The following is a 17,474-nucleotide window of genomic DNA, read 5'->3' on the forward strand; positions in this document are numbered from 1 at the left end:
GCAGTTAAAACGAGAAGGCAGGAAAAACCATTAAATTAGAGAAACTAACAGCACCTTTAATTGAAAATGACGTTAAAAGTGAGTGAGCGGCGGGGAGGGGAGGAGATAGCCATGCGCCTTGCAAATTACGAGGCAAATAAAAACCTGCATGAAAGAAACAGATGTGTCCTAACTGAGCTGAACGGAACGCTGGGTAAACTCCAAAGAAGGGGCTCCATTAGTGCAGGCTGGGCATACCTTTCCAGCAAGCAAATTTCAGTGCTGGATTATTTGTTTCCAAAAGTCAGCCTTGCAATTCATGATTTAAGTGATCTGCTAAAGCCTTTTCTTTCCATAAAAAGGAAGAAGAAGCATACTTGAGGAAGTCTCGACCGAAACGGAACCTCTCCTCACGTAAAGCAGGAAGCTGATTTGAGTGTTCTGAAGAAGAGATGGAGCCAACGGATGACAAACACTGATGGAGGGCTGCTGAGCAGTTTTCTAAGAAAAATGTAGGACGAGAAGAAGGAAATCGAAATGCTTCTGAGTGGACTCGTAGTATCATCAGAAACTGAGGGAGACGTTCCAGCATGCCTAACTATGATAACTCTTAACGAGACAATGTCGGGGTTTCTGGTCTTCTGTGGCTAGGACAGAAGTAATGCACTCCACCTCTATCGCTGTTAATAAGTACACGTTGCTAAACGTTGCTTTTCCGAGTATGTAACGTTCTTGTATCATATCTGCATGTCGGGGAAGGAGAAGACACAACCCCTTTCCTAGCAGCAGACTTCCGTGTTTGAAGGTACCAGAGAGAGAAAAACAAGAAATCCAAAGCGATCCAACCCAAAGATGTCTCCGTCTCCAAACAACAGAAAATCTATTCCTCTTGGTAAAGATGGAAATACCATCTGCCCTAATAGGAAGCCACAATTAACAATTCACTCGCATACACGTGACGGCCTGCCGACTAGCCAGAATCCTGGCTTCTCACCCTTGATAGATATGTGTACACACACATCACACGGGCAGACACGTTTAAAGACACCTGCCTATTTCTCCTCTTTCTGTTCTTGCGTAGAACTTCCAAAAAACAATAAGACTCCAGGAGGGAGAATTTTCAGTACCCCTGCAAGCTACTCCAGTATTAGCCAGCCAAAACGCAATAGCACACATATTGCTCGCTTAGCCACTGCCTTTCAGCAAAAAAAAAATAAATAAAATAAAATAAAAAACAAAAACAAAAAGAAAAAACGTTCTGGTCTCATAGATTAGACAGACTCAGACATGGTCAAAGTACCGTTACGTTTGCCACAACACCACACCATCCCTAGCAATTCAATTTATGACCTCGGCTCTACATCAACGCCCCCCTTCACCTTCGCCTGCATATTAAAGACACAGTGACGACCAGGAAAAGAGACGGAGCCCTACCACCACCGATGGAAAAGGCCATAAAGAACGCAGAGAAATCATGGCCCTACAGAAGAACCGGCTCCCCTGACTCCAACCCTTCTGCAGCACCAACAACTGGGACGGTAGGCGGCGACGCCCGTGTCTTTCTTTAGGGGGGAAGTTAGGCCCTGGCCGCGCCCGGAGGCTCTCTTTTGTCGACCCATTCACAGGCACACGCTCACATTTCACCTGGAGATACAGCACCGAAACAACGTACAACATTTGTTTCGTGTTCAACACTATCAAGCAAGTCGTCTCCCTGGGGAAAAGGAGATCGGGGAAAACAAAAACCCTTCAACACAAAACCCTTCGATCACATTTCCCCCCTACCCAAGTGCAGAATCAGTACACTTCATTGTACACAACGAGGAGCCACATTCGCTGTTACTCACGTATGCGATTGTCTACGGAACAAACGTGACGGCCGGAACCTTTCAACTGAGCCTGAACGTGTAATTCCTGATGACCCCAGGGGCACCTTGGTTCACTTCCTGCTTTTAAGCGAAGCGGGGAAAATACTGTCTCCTCCTTTCATGACAAAGGGATCATCCTGTCCCACTACAACGCACACATGTGGAAAGCAAACCACAAAAATAATTGCGTCAAGTTAACAACGACCGAGACGTTGGCGACGGCTTACAGACCGACAGTGCATCGGGGTGCGACGGCGGGTCTCGCGCCGCTCTCCCACTAAAATCCTACCACGACTTGGAGAAGGGAAAAGCACTGTTGCGTGAAGGACGAGGGCCAACAAAGCTCATGAAATGCAAGACGGTCAGGACCGAGTATGCAAACAGCACTGCCATTCAGTGTGAGAAGAGACATTCATGCTACTAACGCCTACGACAGCCTAGAAAAAAGAAGGCGTTACACTAGTGCTTCCTCCATTCTTTCATTCACTCCAGCGGGCGCCACTCCGTCCTATTTCATATTCAAATAAAACCCCAGGGAAGCACCGCAGGTGGCTAAGGATGAGCAAAACTGTAAAAGCACGAATATAGGTCGTAAGAAGACAAGGCAGGGGGCGAGAGGAGGACCGGGTGGTCGGCTTACAGACCTGCACGGCGTCGGCGTCCGACGGCGGCTCTGCCGGGCCTCGGCTGCTGCTCGGCGTCGGCGTCCCGGGCGCGTCCCCGCTGAGAAGATCCGCGGCGGCCAGGCCGGGCAGCGGGGCCGGCAGCCAAGCGCACTCGGCCACGGCGCGGCCCGGGGCCACGCACAGGTTGTACGAGTAGGGCAAGGTGCCCTCGCAGAAGTCGGCCGGGAAGGCCGGGCCGGCCCCGGAGAAGCGCTCGGCGCCCAGGCAGCGCAGGACGGCGGGCGGCCCGGCGCGGCGCACCCGCGCCACCACGGCCAGCGCCACGCTCAGCACCAGCAGGGCGCAGAGCAGCGCCAGCGCCAGCACCAGGGAGAACTGCAAATCCGCCGGCGACTCGCCGCCCGCCGCCCGCTCGCTCAGCGCCGGCAGCGCCTCCTGCAAGCTCTCGGCCAGCACCACGTGCAGCGTGGCCGTGGCCGACAGCGCCGGCTGCCCGTGGTCCTTCACCACCACCACCAGCCGCTGCCGCGGCGCGTCCCGCTCCGACACGGCCCGCGCCGTGCGCACCTCGCCGCTGTGCAGCCCCAGCCGGAACAGCGCCGGCTCCGTCGCCTGCACCAGCTCGTACGACAGCCACGCGTTGCGCCCCGAGTCCGCGTCCACCGCCACCACCTTGGCCGCCAGCCACCCGGCCTCGGCCGACCGCGGCACCACCTCGAACGGGCCCGCGCCGGCGCTCGCCGCCGCCGCCGCCGGCCACAGCACCTGCGGCGCGTTGTCGTTGCGGTCCAGCACGAAGACGCGCACCGTCGCCGTCGAGCTCCGCGCCGGCGCCCCGCCGTCCTGCGCCCTCACCTCCACGGCGAACTCGCGGCACTGCTCGTAGTCGAAGGAGCGCTGCGCGTACACCGCGCCGCTCCGCGCCTCCACCGACACGTACGCCGCCGCCGCCGCCGCCTCGCCCGCGCTGCCGCCCACCAGCCAGTAGCTCACGCGCCCGTTGGCGCCCGCGTCCGCGTCCCGCGCGCGCACGCGCAGCACCGCCGCGCCCGCCGCGTTGTTCTCCGGCACGTAGGCGCTGTAGGCGCCTTCCTCGAACACCGGCGCGTTGTCGTTCACGTCCGACACCGCCAGCGCCAGCGCGGTGCGGCTGCAGAGCGCCGGGCTGCCCCCGTCGCGGGCCATCACCGTCACGTTGTGCTCGGACGCCCGCTCCCGGTCCAGCGCGCTCGCCGTCACCACCTTGTAGGAGCTGCCCGGCGACGCCACCATCGCGAACGGCGTCTCGCCCTCCAGCTCGCACCACACCTTCCCGTTCTCGCCGGAGTCCCGGTCCCGCACCTTGAGGAGCGCGACGACCGTGCCGGGCGGGGAGTCCTCGGGCACCGGGCTCGACACCGACAACGTCGTTATCTCGGGCGCGTTGTCGTTCTCGTCGGTGATCTCTACGCGGACTTGGCAGTGACCGCTGAGCCCGCCCCCGTCCCTCGCTTCCACTCCGAAGGTGTACTCCTGCCTCTCCTCAAAATCCAGAATCCCTTCGCTCCGGATGTCGCCGCTGTCGCTGCCGATGCTGAAGACAGCGCGGACCGCCGCCGGCACGTTGCTGAAGGAGTAGGAGACGCGGCCGTTGGAGCCCGCATCCGCGTCCGTGGCGCGGACCCGCAGCACCAGCGACCCCGCCGGCAGATTCTCTCTCACTCGCGCCTCGTACGCGCTTTTGCTGAACACGGGCGCGTTGTCATTGGCGTCGGTCACGTTCACGCGAATCTGCACCGTCCCCGACCTCGCTGGAGCCCCGCCGTCCACCGCCGTCAGCACCATCTGAAAGGAGCTCTGCTTCTCACGGTCCAAAGCGGCTGCTAACACCAGTTCGGGCTGCTTCTTGCCACTGGCGCTCTCCTTCACTGCCAGCGTGAAGGACGGGGTTTCAGTCAGCTGGTAACTCAGCAGCGAGTTGCTTCCCACATCCGCATCTTGCGCCATCTCCAGCGGAAAGCGCGCACCAGGAACAGTCCATTCACCGATCTCCAGATCGAGAGCAGCCTTGCTGAAGACCGGGGAGTTGTCATTGATGTCCTGGATGGCCACGTCGACGTGGAAAACGTTGAGCGGGTTCTGCACCACCGCCTCGAAACTGACCGAGCAGGACGCGGAGTCGCCGCACATCTCCTCGCGGTCCAGCCTCTCGCTCACGTACAGGTTCCCGTTCTCCGCGCTCACGGCGAAGTAGGGCTTCTCCGAGCTGATGCGCAGCTTGCGCGCCGGCAGGTCGGCCGGGCTCAGCCCCAGGTCCCGCGCCAGCGGCCCCACCAGGGAGCCGCTGCCCGTTTCCTCGGGAATCGCGTAGCGCAGCCGCTCCGGCGCCGCCCGGCAGCACAGCGGCAGCAGCACGGCCAACAGCGCGACGTGCCTGGCTGCTGCCCGCCGCTCCGCTGCTTGCCTCGCTCCCATCCCCGCCGCTCGCCGCGCCTCGCCTCCCGTCCTCCGACGCTGCCGGGCTCTGCAGATCCCCCGCTGCTGCCTCGCAGATCAAACGGCGGGCCGAGAGACAGGCCGCCTCTGCTCTGCTCTGCTCTGCTCTGCTCTGCTCTGCTCTGCTCTACCCTGCCGTGCTCTGCTCTGCTCTGTGTCCCCGAGGCGGGCGCTGTGCGAGCCAGCAGCCGCCCCGGCTTCGGCTCCGGCTTCGGCTCCGGCTCCGGCGCTCCGGCTCTGCATCGGGCAACAGCGGCACCCGGAGTCCCCGCGCCGCCACTGCAGCCAGCCCGCGACCGCCCAGGGCCCCGCGGAAAGCCACGCTCTCCCCAGGGGAGCTCGTCATTCAAGAGCTGCTTCGGAGCAGCCTGGAGGCGTTACCCTGCGCCACCCCCTGCTGTCACAGAAGGTCGCCTCGCGGAAGGAAGGAATCAGTCGCTTTGTCGCGCCTCCGCTTCGGTAAGTCAGGCCTGGGGTTTCTGTCCTTTGCACCGAAGGTGGTGGTACCGTCATAGGGATATGCAGTAGATATATTCGCTTTGGGCGGGGACAAGAAAAGCCGCCTGTCGGCAGCATAGCGAAAGCCCCTCCCTTCGACCTCATTTATCCACCCCAACATGCATCACATGAACATGTACACGCCAGCGTCTGCCTGGAAGCGGCATTTCCTGTACGGTTCGGGCACTGCTCTTGGATTCAGGAGCAGAGCCAGGGGCTGCTTTCGCACCTCAGCCTCGAGAGGTTCGTGTTTGGAAAGCGATGCCAAACTGCAACACAGCTCCTCTGTAAGGTAACTCGCTTTCAAGGCTGAGCCCTAAACCACAGCGGGTCAGACTTCAGGCAGTAAAAGATGTCCTGAAGCGAATCACTGTCAAAGCACTTCACTTCCCCTAGTAAATGTCCGGACATAATGCCGGTGCTTCTCTAACCTGCCATGCTCTAGCGAGGTTTCTGGTACTTCAGCCATACTCGCCTGGCCTCAGAGTAGGCTGTAATCTAAAGGAAAAAATGATACTGCTTCTGCATTTAAGAGAGAGCAGAACATATTTTGCAGGAGCACAAGGGTGATTCCCCACATTTGACAAAGAGCTGCATGTTCGGAATAGAGATGTATTTTAGAGCCAAAAGGTACAGCGCCTGGGAAACAGATCTTATTCCAGCCACAACTTGGAGCTCCCTTGGGCCAGACCGAGGATATTCCAGCAAGCACTGAACTTTTCTCTAGAAGGCCTAGGAAAGGCCTCCGGGCTCAGCAAGCATAAAATTCTTCTCCTAAATTATTACCATGCACAGGAAAAGCTGTACTATAAGCCAAAGAAAGAGCATGGGACAGATTACCAGACGTACTGTAAGCTAAAGAGCATGAGAGGAATAACAAGAGACGTTTCGCACTGCAGGCATGGCCTAAGTGCTCCTCGTCCCAATTGGACGAGGTGGAGGCATTGGACCGAGGTGGAGGCATTGGACCTGGTGGAGGAAGCAATTGCCTTCTTGACAACATCACTACAGCATTCAGTGAGTATTCAGAGTATCAAGAAGTATCCTGACAGCACTATCAGGTTCCTGAGTACACACTGCACGCATACGTTGTTGGCCACATCAACACTGTAAAGCCGGAGGCACGCAGACGATGCCAGCGTGACAGCATTCCCCCAGAGAGGCAAGTGTTCAGAAGACTTCAGTGACTCGGGACCTTCAGTCACGACCCTCCCACCCCTCGGGAGAAAAGAACAAACAAACAAACAAACAAACAAACACACAAACACACAAAAACCCCAGAACCAGTATCTGTTGGAGGCCTGACGAAGCCAGGAGAGACGCACTGCAGTTCTCCAGGGCTTTCTCAGTGTTGGCAACCTCCGGGAACCGGGACAGCCATCACTCGAGTCCCACCCCACAAAGGCTTGAAGAGACGGAAAAAAATGCAACACGCATCTTCCATCAACACGAGGTAGATATACGTTTTTAGAGTACAGTTCTAGGCTGGGGCAGCGTTCACTGAACTGCATTGCCTCCAACCTCAGAGGTCCAGTGAGACAGTGATACCGACTTGACACAAAAGCTTTTCGACTGCCCTAGTAACTTTGAAGGCATTCTGCCCTCTCGTAACGACACCAAGGGCTCCACACGCCATTGGGAACCATGCGCCAGCTTGCTTTCTCACACTTCACCCATACCTTCAAGGCCTAAGGACAGGCTGCCGCCTATAAACATACAGCCGTTGAGCTCCACTCACAAGACAGTGGAGGACCTCCGGAGGAGCGCAACGGTGATCCCCCACTTAGGTCAAGTGGTGCCTCTGTCGCATGCTCATATATTTCACAACTTGGCACTTACCAAGCAGCCGTTTCGCTCCTCCAGCCTCTTAGTCCCTCCACAGCTTGGAGCTCACTGTTGGCCCAAAGCAGGGAATGCCAGCAGGCAACCGGCAATACACAGGCACACCGAGGAATGGTCTCCCGATCGAGGCAGCAGTACCTCCCACTCGCAAAACGCACACTGCATCCTCGAGCGTCCCATTCACCCTTCTGTCACAACGCACCGATTGACACATCGCGTGAAGCATGTTCTGACACAACGAGCCCCCAGAAGCCTACGCCATCTCCCTGGTCAACGCCTTCTCTCCTGCAGCTCGTGGATTCTCTGGGGGTGCTAGACACAGTCAGGAAATTCATCGTCCCCACACAGGCTCTTCTGGCCGCCTTTCCCCACCACCCAGGGTCAGGCTCCGAACCCACCACAAGTGTCAGGCCTTTATACAGAAGTTCACGCTGCCTACAGGCTTGCCACTCCCATTGCCCGCCGACTCATTGCACCCGTTTGAGATAACTAGCACCAAAGGAAAAGGGCGTGTCCTAAGAGGAGGGCGAGAAGAACAGCGACCAGCTGACACCCTTTCTAAGCAAATGCAAATAACGAGCCGCTCACCAAGAAAATCCACCTGAAAAACACATTTCCGTTTCCGCGAGCTCCGCACCCCCTAGAGCACTGCAAAAGCAAATCGTATCGGCAACAGGGACCTTCGAGGAGGTCGTAGCCACACCCGCAGCTATCCCTCCACCTCTGCTCGCTACTCTCCCGCTCTGTGACAGAAACGACGACGAGCAGGAAAGCAAAGGGACAAGTGCCGCCGCGCAGGGGAAAAGGCGCGAGGAGGGGCGGAAGCAAGGAGCACGTGGAAAGTCTCGTCAGAGGCACTCACCGGGAGGGCGTCTCCGCTGTCGCTGTCGCTGTCGCTGTCGCTGCCGGCGCCGGCGCCGGCGGGCTCTTCGGGCAGCAGCGGCGCGCGTTTGTCGGGCGGCGGCGGGGCCGGCAGGGTGTTGGGGCCGCTGGCGCCCGGGCAGCGGCGCTGGCTCTTGCGCGAGTCGGCGGTGAGCGAGAGCTCGTGCGAGTAGGAGTGGAGGAAGGCGCGGACGCCGTCGATGCCCACGAAGGGCGAGGCCGGGGCGGCGCGCGAGGCCCCGCTGCCCGCGGCCAGCAGCCGCGAGCGGCGCCAGCGGCGCAGGCGCAGCGCCAGCAGCGCCAGCAGGAAGGCGAGGAAGAGGCACGCCACGGCCGCCACGGCCAGCACCAGCCAGCGCGTCAGGCTGCCGGCCGGCTCGCCCGGCGCCGCCGCGCCGCTCAGCTCCGACAGCAGCTCCGCCACGCTCTCGGCCAGCACCACGTGCAGCGTGGCCGTGGCCGACAGCGCCGGCTGCCCGTGGTCCTTCACCACCACCACCAGCCGCTGCCGCGGCGCGTCGCGCGCCACCGGCAGCCGCGCCGTGCGCACCTCGCCGCTGTGCAGCCCCACGCGGAAGAGCCCCGGCTCCGTCGCCTTGGCCAGCTCGTACGACAGCCACGCGTTCTGCCCCGAGTCCGCGTCCACCGCCACCACCTTGGCCACCAGCGTCCCGGGCTCCGCCGACCGCGGCGCCAGCTCCACGCCCGACCAGCCCGCGCCCGCGCCCGCGCCCGCGCCCGCCGCCGCCGCCGCCGCCGCCGCCGCCGGGTACAGCACCTGCGGCGCGTTGTCGTTCTCGTCCACGATGAAGAGCCGCACCGACACGTTGCTGCTCAGCGCCGGCGCGCCCCCGTCCTCCGCCCGCACCCACAGCCCCACCTCGCGCACCTCCTCGTAGTCGAAGGAGCGCAGCGCGTACAGCGCGCCCGTCTCCGCGTGCACCGACACGTAGGACGAGAGCGGCGCGCCCCGCACCTGCCCCTCGCACAGCCGGTACCGCACGCGCCCGTTCTGCCCCCAGTCCGCGTCCGCCGCCCGCACCCTCAGCACCAGCGCGCCCTTGCCGTTGTTCTCGGGCAGCCAGGCGCTGTAGCGCGCCTCGCCGAACACCGGCGCGTTGTCGTTCACGTCCAGCACCCGCAGCGGCAGCACCGCGCTGCTCCACAGCGCCGGCGACCCGCCGTCCGTCGCCCGCACCGTCACGTTGTACTCCGACACCTCCTCCCGGTCCAGCTCCCGCGCCGTCACCACGCTGTAGTAGTCCTCAAAGGACTTCTCCAGCCGGAACGGCAGCGTGCCTGGGAGCGACAGCCGCACCTCCCCATTGGCCTCTGAATCTTCGTCCTTCACTTTTAGCAAAGCGATAACAGTTCCCGGGGGGCTGTCCTCGGGCACCGAGCTCACGACGGACGTCACCATGATTTCAGGCGTGTTGTCGTTGACGTCGATGACGCTCACCAGGACTTTCGCCCTGGCCGAGAGGTCCCCGCCGTCCTTCGCCTGCACCTCCAGCTCGTACAAAGCCGCTTCCTCGTAGTCCAGCTGCCCCGCCGCCGACACGTCCCCGGTGCGGGCGTCCACCTGGAAGACGCGCGACGCTCCGCCGGGCGTCCTGCGCAACGAGTAGCTCAGCTCTGCATTGCTGCCCTCGTCCGCATCCGTGGCGTTCACGGTGAGCAGCCGCGACCCCACGGGCACGTCCTCCCGCACGCGCACCGTGTACACCGCCTGGCTGAACACCGGCGCGTTGTCGTTCGCGTCCAGCACCACCACGCGGATCCGCGCCGTGCCCGTCCGCGCCGGCTCCCCGCCGTCCTCAGCCCTCAGCACCAGCTCGTGAAACGCGCCTTCCTCCCGGTCCAGCGCCTTCGCCAGCACCAGCTCGGGCTGTTTCTCCCCATCCGGTCCCGTCTGCACGGCCAGACCGAAGTGCTCGTCGCCGCTCAGCTCGTAGCGCTGCAGGGCATTCAGCCCTGCGTCCGCGTCTTGCGCTTCTTCCAGCGAGTACCGCGTTCCCACAGCCGTTAGCTCACTGATTCGGAACTGCAGTTTATCTTGCTGGAACTTGGGAGCATTGTCATTCAGGTCGGTGATTTCTATCTGTAGTTTGAAAACCCTCATAGAGAATTCTACCAAGATTTCTAAATTTATCAGGCACTTGTCCTCCAGCCGGCCGCAAACTTGCTCTCTGTCTATCCTTTCCGCCGTCACTAAATGGCCGGTCCTGTCATGCAGAGCGAAATACTGCCGCCTACCTTGGGAAACAACGCGGGCGCCGCGGGCGCGCAGCGCCGCCGGCTCCAGCCCCAGGTCCTTGGCCACGTCGCCCACGAAAGAGCCCTTCTGCATCTCCTCGGGCACCGAGTAGCGGAGCTGCCCCCACGCCAGCTCCCACGCCGCCACCAAGGCGCACCACAGCAGCGCTCGCCCTCGCCCTCGCCCTCGCCCTCGCCCTCGCTCTCGCCGGCCCCAGCGCCTCCCTGGATCCGCACGCATCGCCGCCGCCGCCCCGCCGGCACCGAAATCCCGCCGGCTCCTCCGCGCCGCTCTCGCTCCGGCACGGCCCGCCGGCCCGCTCTCGCCCACCCCTCCGCCTCGCCGCTGCACGCCTCCGCACCGCCGGGCCGCTCGCAGCCCGCCCGCACGCCCAGCCGGCCGGCCAGCCAGCCCGGCGCCGCAGCGGGCGGGGCTCGCTCCAGCGCTCCGCTCCCTCCTCTTCTCCTCTCCTCCTTGGTGAGCAGCGGCGCCCGCAGCCTCCGCCGAGAACTGCAGCCACAAGTCTCACCCCAGCCTCCCGCTCCTCCCGTTCCCCACGCCTATCCCGTACTGTCGGGGGCCGGCGGAAAAGTCAGGCTTCAGGATACACATTTGGCCTGTGGAGAATATGTGCTGCCTTCCTTGCTCTCAAGCTGTTGTCTTCTCTGGACCTCATGACATTAACCTTTCTTTTCCTGAAGGTCACCATGCAAGAAAGGAGGCTGACTTGTGGGTGTGGAACTCCTACCGCACGGCAAAAATCAATTGCTTCCGGCGGTTTAGGTAAAGCACAACTACATGTATACGACATACCTCTATAACTGTATGCATATAACATGTGCTTTACGACCTTTAGATATTGAATACGCATTGCCACTAGTCCAAGAGCAGAATCTGCACGACGAATCGCAGGCCTATTTCTTACAGCGCTGCTTACGTTATTTCCCCTCAGTTTTCCAGCGACGAATGGTCACCTGACACCGAATCGACTGTGAAACGACAGCTTCGTTTCGTAACTCGGTAGTACTACTTTTTCGATGATGCCGCCAACGCTACATACCAAGGCATCTGTGCAGACCACCTCCACTCCTCCCACCTCCTCAGCAACCCCCAGCAGCCACCCCTCTCTGGAGCACAGCACACAGAGCAAAACGAATTACGCGATCTTTCATCAACCGACAGACCGTAATAGTCGGCTGCGTCAGTACCCATGTCCGTCCGCATGGGAACTAATATCGGTATTACACATTTCCACCACGCCTTTCAACTGAGCAGTCTACACTGATCAGTGGAACTCTAACGGTGTTCTTGGACACCAGAACCACGAACCTCTGAAAACATTTACAGCTGTTAACCTACGGGAAATATAACGCTACTGCGTCCCTCCAGTTCATTCAGAAAAGGGGCCATTCCTTTCAAAAGCAGCAGCAACAACAACAAAAAAGCAAAGCCGTACAACAGACAAAACGTTACAAGTGGTGTACTTAGACTTAGAGGAACACGCAGGCTTACAGACCTGCATTGCACGGGCGTCACACGAGTGCTCTCTCCCGGCAGAGGCTTCGATGGTCGAGACAAGCGTTTCAGGGGACATCTCCACCTACGCTAACCTTTTGTCGTTCATTGCCTTAGCCTTTGTAATTGATCGTTCCTTTCATGAGCAGTCTTTCTCCCTTATCTCCAAACACTCCACACACACCTCTCCGCCTTTCACTTCTGTTTTCAGCACACAGCAGAGGCTGCTGTGAATCACATTTCGGCTCTCCCCTGAAGCGCGCTCCAGTCAGCGCAGCCACCGCAATGAGCGAGAGCCGCTCGCGGGGAAACTACGCGGGGCCAGCGCCGCACGTCGCCTCACCGAAGGTACTGGGGGCGACGGGGGGTAGGGTACGGGCGAATCCATCGGGGTAGGACAGAAAACGGACAGATGCCGACTGAAAGCAAGTCAGTTCAAGAGGTTACGCTCAAACAGTAAACACACACACAGTGAACCAGCTGCTAGAGGGTCGCTTAGAAGGAATAACAAACAAATTGAACATGCACATAGAAGGAAGCTTCTGTGCGAAAAGTGGTTAATAATGTGTGCTGCTCACGAAACTAATCACGAGACAGTGAGAAACAGTCTTCCCGCAGTTAAAACGAGAAGGCAGGAAAAACCATTAAATTAGAGAAACTAACAGCACCTTTAATTGAAAATGACGTTAAAAGTGAGTGAGCGGCGGGGAGGGGAGGAGATAGCCGTGCGCCTTGCAAATTACGAGGCAAATAAAAACCTGCATGAAAGAAACAGATGTGTCCTAAGTGAGCTGAACGGAACGCTGGGTAAACTCCAAAGAAGGGGCTCCATTAGTGCAGGCTGGGCATACCTTTCCAGCAAGCAAATAATCCAGCAAGCTGGATTATTTGTTTCCAAAAGTCAGCCTTGCAATTCATGATTCAAGTGATCTGCTAAAGCCTTTTCTTTCCATAAAAAGGAAGAAGAAGCATACTTGAGGAAGTCTCGACCGAAACGGAACCTCTCCTCACGTAAAGCAGGAAGCTGATTTGAGTGTTCTGAAGAAGAGATGGAGCCAACGGATGACAAACACTGATGGAGGGCTGCTGAGCAGTTTTCTAAGAAAAATGTAGGACGAGAAGAAGGAAATCGAAATGCTTCTGAGTGGACTCGTAGTATCATCAGAAACTGAGGGAGACGTTCCAGCATGCCTAACTATGATAACTCTTAACGAGACAATGTCGGGGTTTCTGGTCTTCTGTGGCTAGGACAGAAGTAATGCACTCCACCTCTATCGCTGTTAATAAGTACACGTTGCTAAACGTTGCTTTTCCGAGTATGTAACGTTCTTGTATCATATCTGCATGTCGGAGAAGGAGAAGACACAACCCCTTTCCTAGCAGCAGACTTCCGTGTTTGAAGGTACCAGAGAGAGAAAAACAAGAAATCCAAAGCGATCCAACCCAAAGATGTCTCCGTCTCCAAACAACAGAAAATCTATTCCTCTTGGTAAAGATGGAAATACCATCTGCCCTAATAGGAAGCCACAATTAACAATTCACTCGCATACACGTGACGGCCTGCCGACTAGCCAGAATCCTGGCTTCTCACCCTTGATAGATATGTGTACACACACATCACACGGGCAGACACGTTTAAAGACACCTGCCTATTTCTCCTCTTTCTGTTCTTGCGTAGAACTTCCAAAAAACAATAAGACTCCAGGAGGGAGAATTTTCAGTACCCCTGCAAGCTACTCCAGTATTAGCCAGCCAAAACGCAATAGCACACATATTGCTCGCTTAGCCACTGCCTTTCAGCAAAAAAAAAAAAAAAAAAGAAAAAGAAAAAGAAAAAACGTTCTGGTCTCATAGATTAGACAGACTCAGACATGGTCAAAGTACCGTTACGTTTGCCACAACACCACACCATCCCTAGCAATTCAATTTATGACCTCGGCTCTACATCAACGCCCCCCTTCACCTTCGCCTGCATATTAAAGACACAGTGACGACCAGGAAAAGAGACGGAGCCCTAGCACCACCGATGGAAAAGGCCATAAAGAACGCAGAGAAATCATGGCCCTACAGAAGAACCGGCTCCCCTGACTCCAACCCTTCTGCAGCACCAACAACTGGGACGGTAGGCGGCGACGCCCGTGTCTTTCTTTAGGGGGGAAGTTAGGCCCTGGCCGCGCCCGGAGGCTCTCTTTTGTCGACCCATTCACAGGCACACGCTCACATTTCACCTGGAGATACAGCACCGAAACAACGTACAACATTTGTTTCGTGTTCAACACTATCAAGCAAGTCGTCTCCCTGGGGAAAAGGAGATCGAGGAAAACAAAAACCCTTCAACACAAAACCCTTCGATCACATTTCCCCCCTACCCAAGTGCAGAATCAGTACACTTCATTGTACACAACGAGGAGCCACATTCGCTGTTACTCACGTATGCGATTGTCTACGGAACAAACGTGACGGCCGGAACCTTTCAACTGAGCCTGAACGTGTAATTCCTGATGACCCCAGGGGCACCTTGGTTCACTTCCTGCTTTTAAGCGAAGTGGGGAAAATACTGTCTCCTCCTTTCATGACAAAGGGATCATCCTGTCCCACTACAACGCACACATGTGGAAAGCAAACCACAAAAATAATTGCGTCAAGTTAACAACGACCGAGACGTTGGAGACGGCTTACAGACCTACAGTGCATCGGGGTGCGACGGCGGGTCTCGCGCCGCTCTCCCACTAAAATCCTACCACGACTTGGAGAAGGGAAAAGCACTGTTGCGTGAAGGACGAGGGCCAACAAAGCTCATGAAATGCAAGACGGTCAGGACCGAGTATGCAAACAGCACTGCCATTCAGTGTGAGAAGAGACATTCATGCTACTAACGCCTACGACAGCCTAGAAAAAAGAAGGCGTTACACTAGTGCTTCCTCCATTCTTTCATTCACTCCAGCGGGCGCCACTCCGTCCTATTTCATATTCAAATAAAACCCCAGGGAAGCACCGCAGGTGGCTAAGGATGAGCAAAACTGTAAAAGCACGAATATAGGTCGTAAGAAGACAAGGCAGGGGGCGAGAGGAGGACCGGGTGGTCGGCTTACAGACCTGCACGGCGTCGGCGTCCGACGGCGGCTCTGCCGGGCCTCGGCTGCTGCTCGGCGTCGGCGTCCCGGGCGCGTCCCCGCTGAGAAGATCCGCGGCGGCCAGGCCGGGCAGCGGGGCCGGCAGCCAAGCGCACTCGGCCACGGCGCGGCCCGGGGCCACGCACAGGTTGTACGAGTAGGGCAAGGTGCCCTCGCAGAAGTCGGCCGGGAAGGCCGGGCCGGCCCCGGAGAAGCGCTCGGCGCCCAGGCAGCGCAGGACGGCGGGCGGCCCGGCGCGGCGCACCCGCGCCACCACGGCCAGCGCCACGCTCAGCACCAGCAGGGCGCAGAGCAGCGCCAGCGCCAGCACCAGGGAGAACTGCAAATCCGCCGGCGACTCGCCGCCCGCCGCCCGCTCGCTCAGCGCCGGCAGCGCCTCCTGCAAGCTCTCGGCCAGCACCACGTGCAGCGTGGCCGTGGCCGACAGCGCCGGCTGCCCGTGGTCCTTCACCACCACCACCAGCCGCTGCCGCGGCGCGTCCCGCTCCGACACGGCCCGCGCCGTGCGCACCTCGCCGCTGTGCAGCCCCAGCCGGAACAGCGCCGGCTCCGTCGCCTGCACCAGCTCGTACGACAGCCACGCGTTGCGCCCCGAGTCCGCGTCCACCGCCACCACCTTGGCCGCCAGCCACCCGGCCTCGGCCGACCGCGGCACCACCTCGAACGGGCCCGCGCCGGCGCTCGCCGCCGCCGCCGCCGGCCACAGCACCTGCGGCGCGTTGTCGTTGCGGTCCAGCACGAAGACGCGCACCGTCGCCGTCGAGCTCCGCGCCGGCGCCCCGCCGTCCTGCGCCCTCACCTCCACGGCGAACTCGCGGCACTGCTCGTAGTCGAAGGAGCGCTGCGCGTACACCGCGCCGCTCCGCGCCTCCACCGACACGTACGCCGCCGCCGCCGCCGCCTCGCCCGCGCTGCCGCCCACCAGCCAGTAGCTCACGCGCCCGTTGGCGCCCGCGTCCGCGTCCCGCGCGCGCACGCGCAGCACCGCCGCGCCCGCCGCGTTGTTCTCCGGCACGTAGGCGCTGTAGGCGCCTTCCTCGAACACCGGCGCGTTGTCGTTCACGTCCGACACCGCCAGCGCCAGCGCGGTGCGGCTGCAGAGCGCCGGGCTGCCCCCGTCGCGGGCCATCACCGTCACGTTGTGCTCGGACGCCCGCTCCCGGTCCAGCGCGCTCGCCGTCACCACCTTGTAGGAGCTGCCCGGCGACGCCACCATCGCGAACGGCGTCTCGCCCTCCAGCTCGCACCACACCTTCCCGTTCTCGCCGGAGTCCCGGTCCCGCACCTTGAGGAGCGCGACGACCGTGCCGGGCGGGGAGTCCTCGGGCACCGGGCTCGACACCGACAACGTCGTTATCTCGGGCGCGTTGTCGTTCTCGTCGGTGATCTCTACGCGGACTTGGCAGTGACCGCTGAGCCCGCCCCCGTCCCTCGCTTCCACTCCGAAGGTGTACTCCTGCCTCTCCTCAAAATCCAGAATCCCTTCGCTCCGGATGTCGCCGCTGTCGCTGCCGATGCTGAAGACAGCGCGGACCGCCGCCGGCACGTTGCTGAAGGAGTAGGAGACGCGGCCGTTGGAGCCCGCATCCGCGTCCGTGGCGCGGACCCGCAGCACCAGCGACCCCGCCGGCAGATTCTCCCTCACTCGCTCCTCGTACGCGCTTTTGCTGAACACGGGCGCGTTGTCATTGGCGTCGGTCACGTTCACGCGAATCTGCACCGTCCCCGACCTCGCTGGAGCCCCGCCGTCCACCGCCGTCAGCACCATCTGAAAGGAGCTCTGCTTCTCACGGTCCAAAGCGGCTGCTAACACCAGTTCGGGCTGCTTCTTGCCACTGGCGCTCTCCTTCACTGCCAGCGTGAAGGACGGGGTTTCAGTCAGCTGGTAACTCAGCAGCGAGTTGCTTCCCACAACCGCATCTTGCGCCATCTCCAGCGGAAAGCGCGCACCAGGAAGGATCAATTCACCGATCTCCAGATCGAGAGCAGCCTTGCTGAAGACCGGGGAGTTGTCATTGATGTCCTGGATGGCCACGTCGACGTGGAAAACGTTGAGCGGGTTCTGCACCACCGCCTCGAAACTGACCGAGCAGGACGCGGAGTCGCCGCACATCTCCTCGCGGTCCAGCCTCTCGCTCACGTACAGGTTCCCGTTCTCCGCGCTCACGGCGAAGTAGGGCTTCTCCGAGCTGATGCGCAGCTTGCGCGCCGGCAGGTCGGCCGGGCTCAGCCCCAGGTCCCGCGCCAGCGGCCCCACCAGGGAGCCGCTGCCCGTTTCCTCGGGAATCGCGTAGCGCAGCCGCTCCGGCGCCGCCCGGCAGCACAGCGGCAGCAGCACGGCCAACAGCGCGACGTGCCTGGCTGCTGCCCGCCGCTCCGCTGCTTGCCTCGCTCCCAT

General features: G+C 60.0%; 2 protein-coding genes and 1 pseudogene across 2 annotated transcripts in view; all 3 read right to left on the minus strand.

The window, feature by feature from the left end:
* Positions 1-8,142, minus strand: part of LOC104154015 (uncharacterized) — a 99,295-nt gene extending 91,153 nt beyond the window's left edge. Inside the window, exon 1 of the mRNA XM_068960112.1 lies at positions 2,335-8,142. Coding sequence (XP_068816213.1) covers positions 2,335-4,927 — 2,593 coding nt within the window. The 5' untranslated portion in view covers positions 4,928-8,142. The remainder of the gene's footprint in view (positions 1-2,334) is intronic.
* Positions 5,571-10,520, minus strand: LOC104152584 (protocadherin gamma-A12-like). Its single transcript, XM_068960113.1, has 2 exons — positions 8,151-10,520; positions 5,571-5,762 (listed from the first exon to the last, which is right to left on the minus strand). The coding sequence occupies exons 1-2, from the start codon at positions 10,518-10,520 to the stop codon at positions 5,571-5,573; spliced, it is 2,562 nt and encodes an 853-aa protein (XP_068816214.1).
* A 2,381-nt stretch (positions 10,521-12,901) lies between these two features.
* On the minus strand, positions 12,902-17,474 carry LOC138069167 (protocadherin gamma-B5 pseudogene; annotated as a pseudogene).

The sequence above is a fragment of the Struthio camelus genome, chromosome 13, assembly GCF_040807025.1.
Source record: "Struthio camelus isolate bStrCam1 chromosome 13, bStrCam1.hap1, whole genome shotgun sequence".
In the NCBI taxonomy this organism is placed as follows: domain Eukaryota; kingdom Metazoa; phylum Chordata; class Aves; order Struthioniformes; family Struthionidae; genus Struthio; species Struthio camelus.

Bases quoted from the DNA above. Each gene is read 5' to 3' on its own strand.
- LOC104152584 (XM_068960113.1), bottom strand. From the start codon at position 10,520: ATGCAGAAGGGCTCTTTCGTGGGCGACGTGGCCAAGGACCTGGGGCTG. The intron at 5,763-8,150 runs GTGAGTGCCTCT...GCTGTGGTTTAG, and splicing joins ACAGCGGAGACGCCCTCCCG to GGCTCAGCCTTGAAAGCGAG.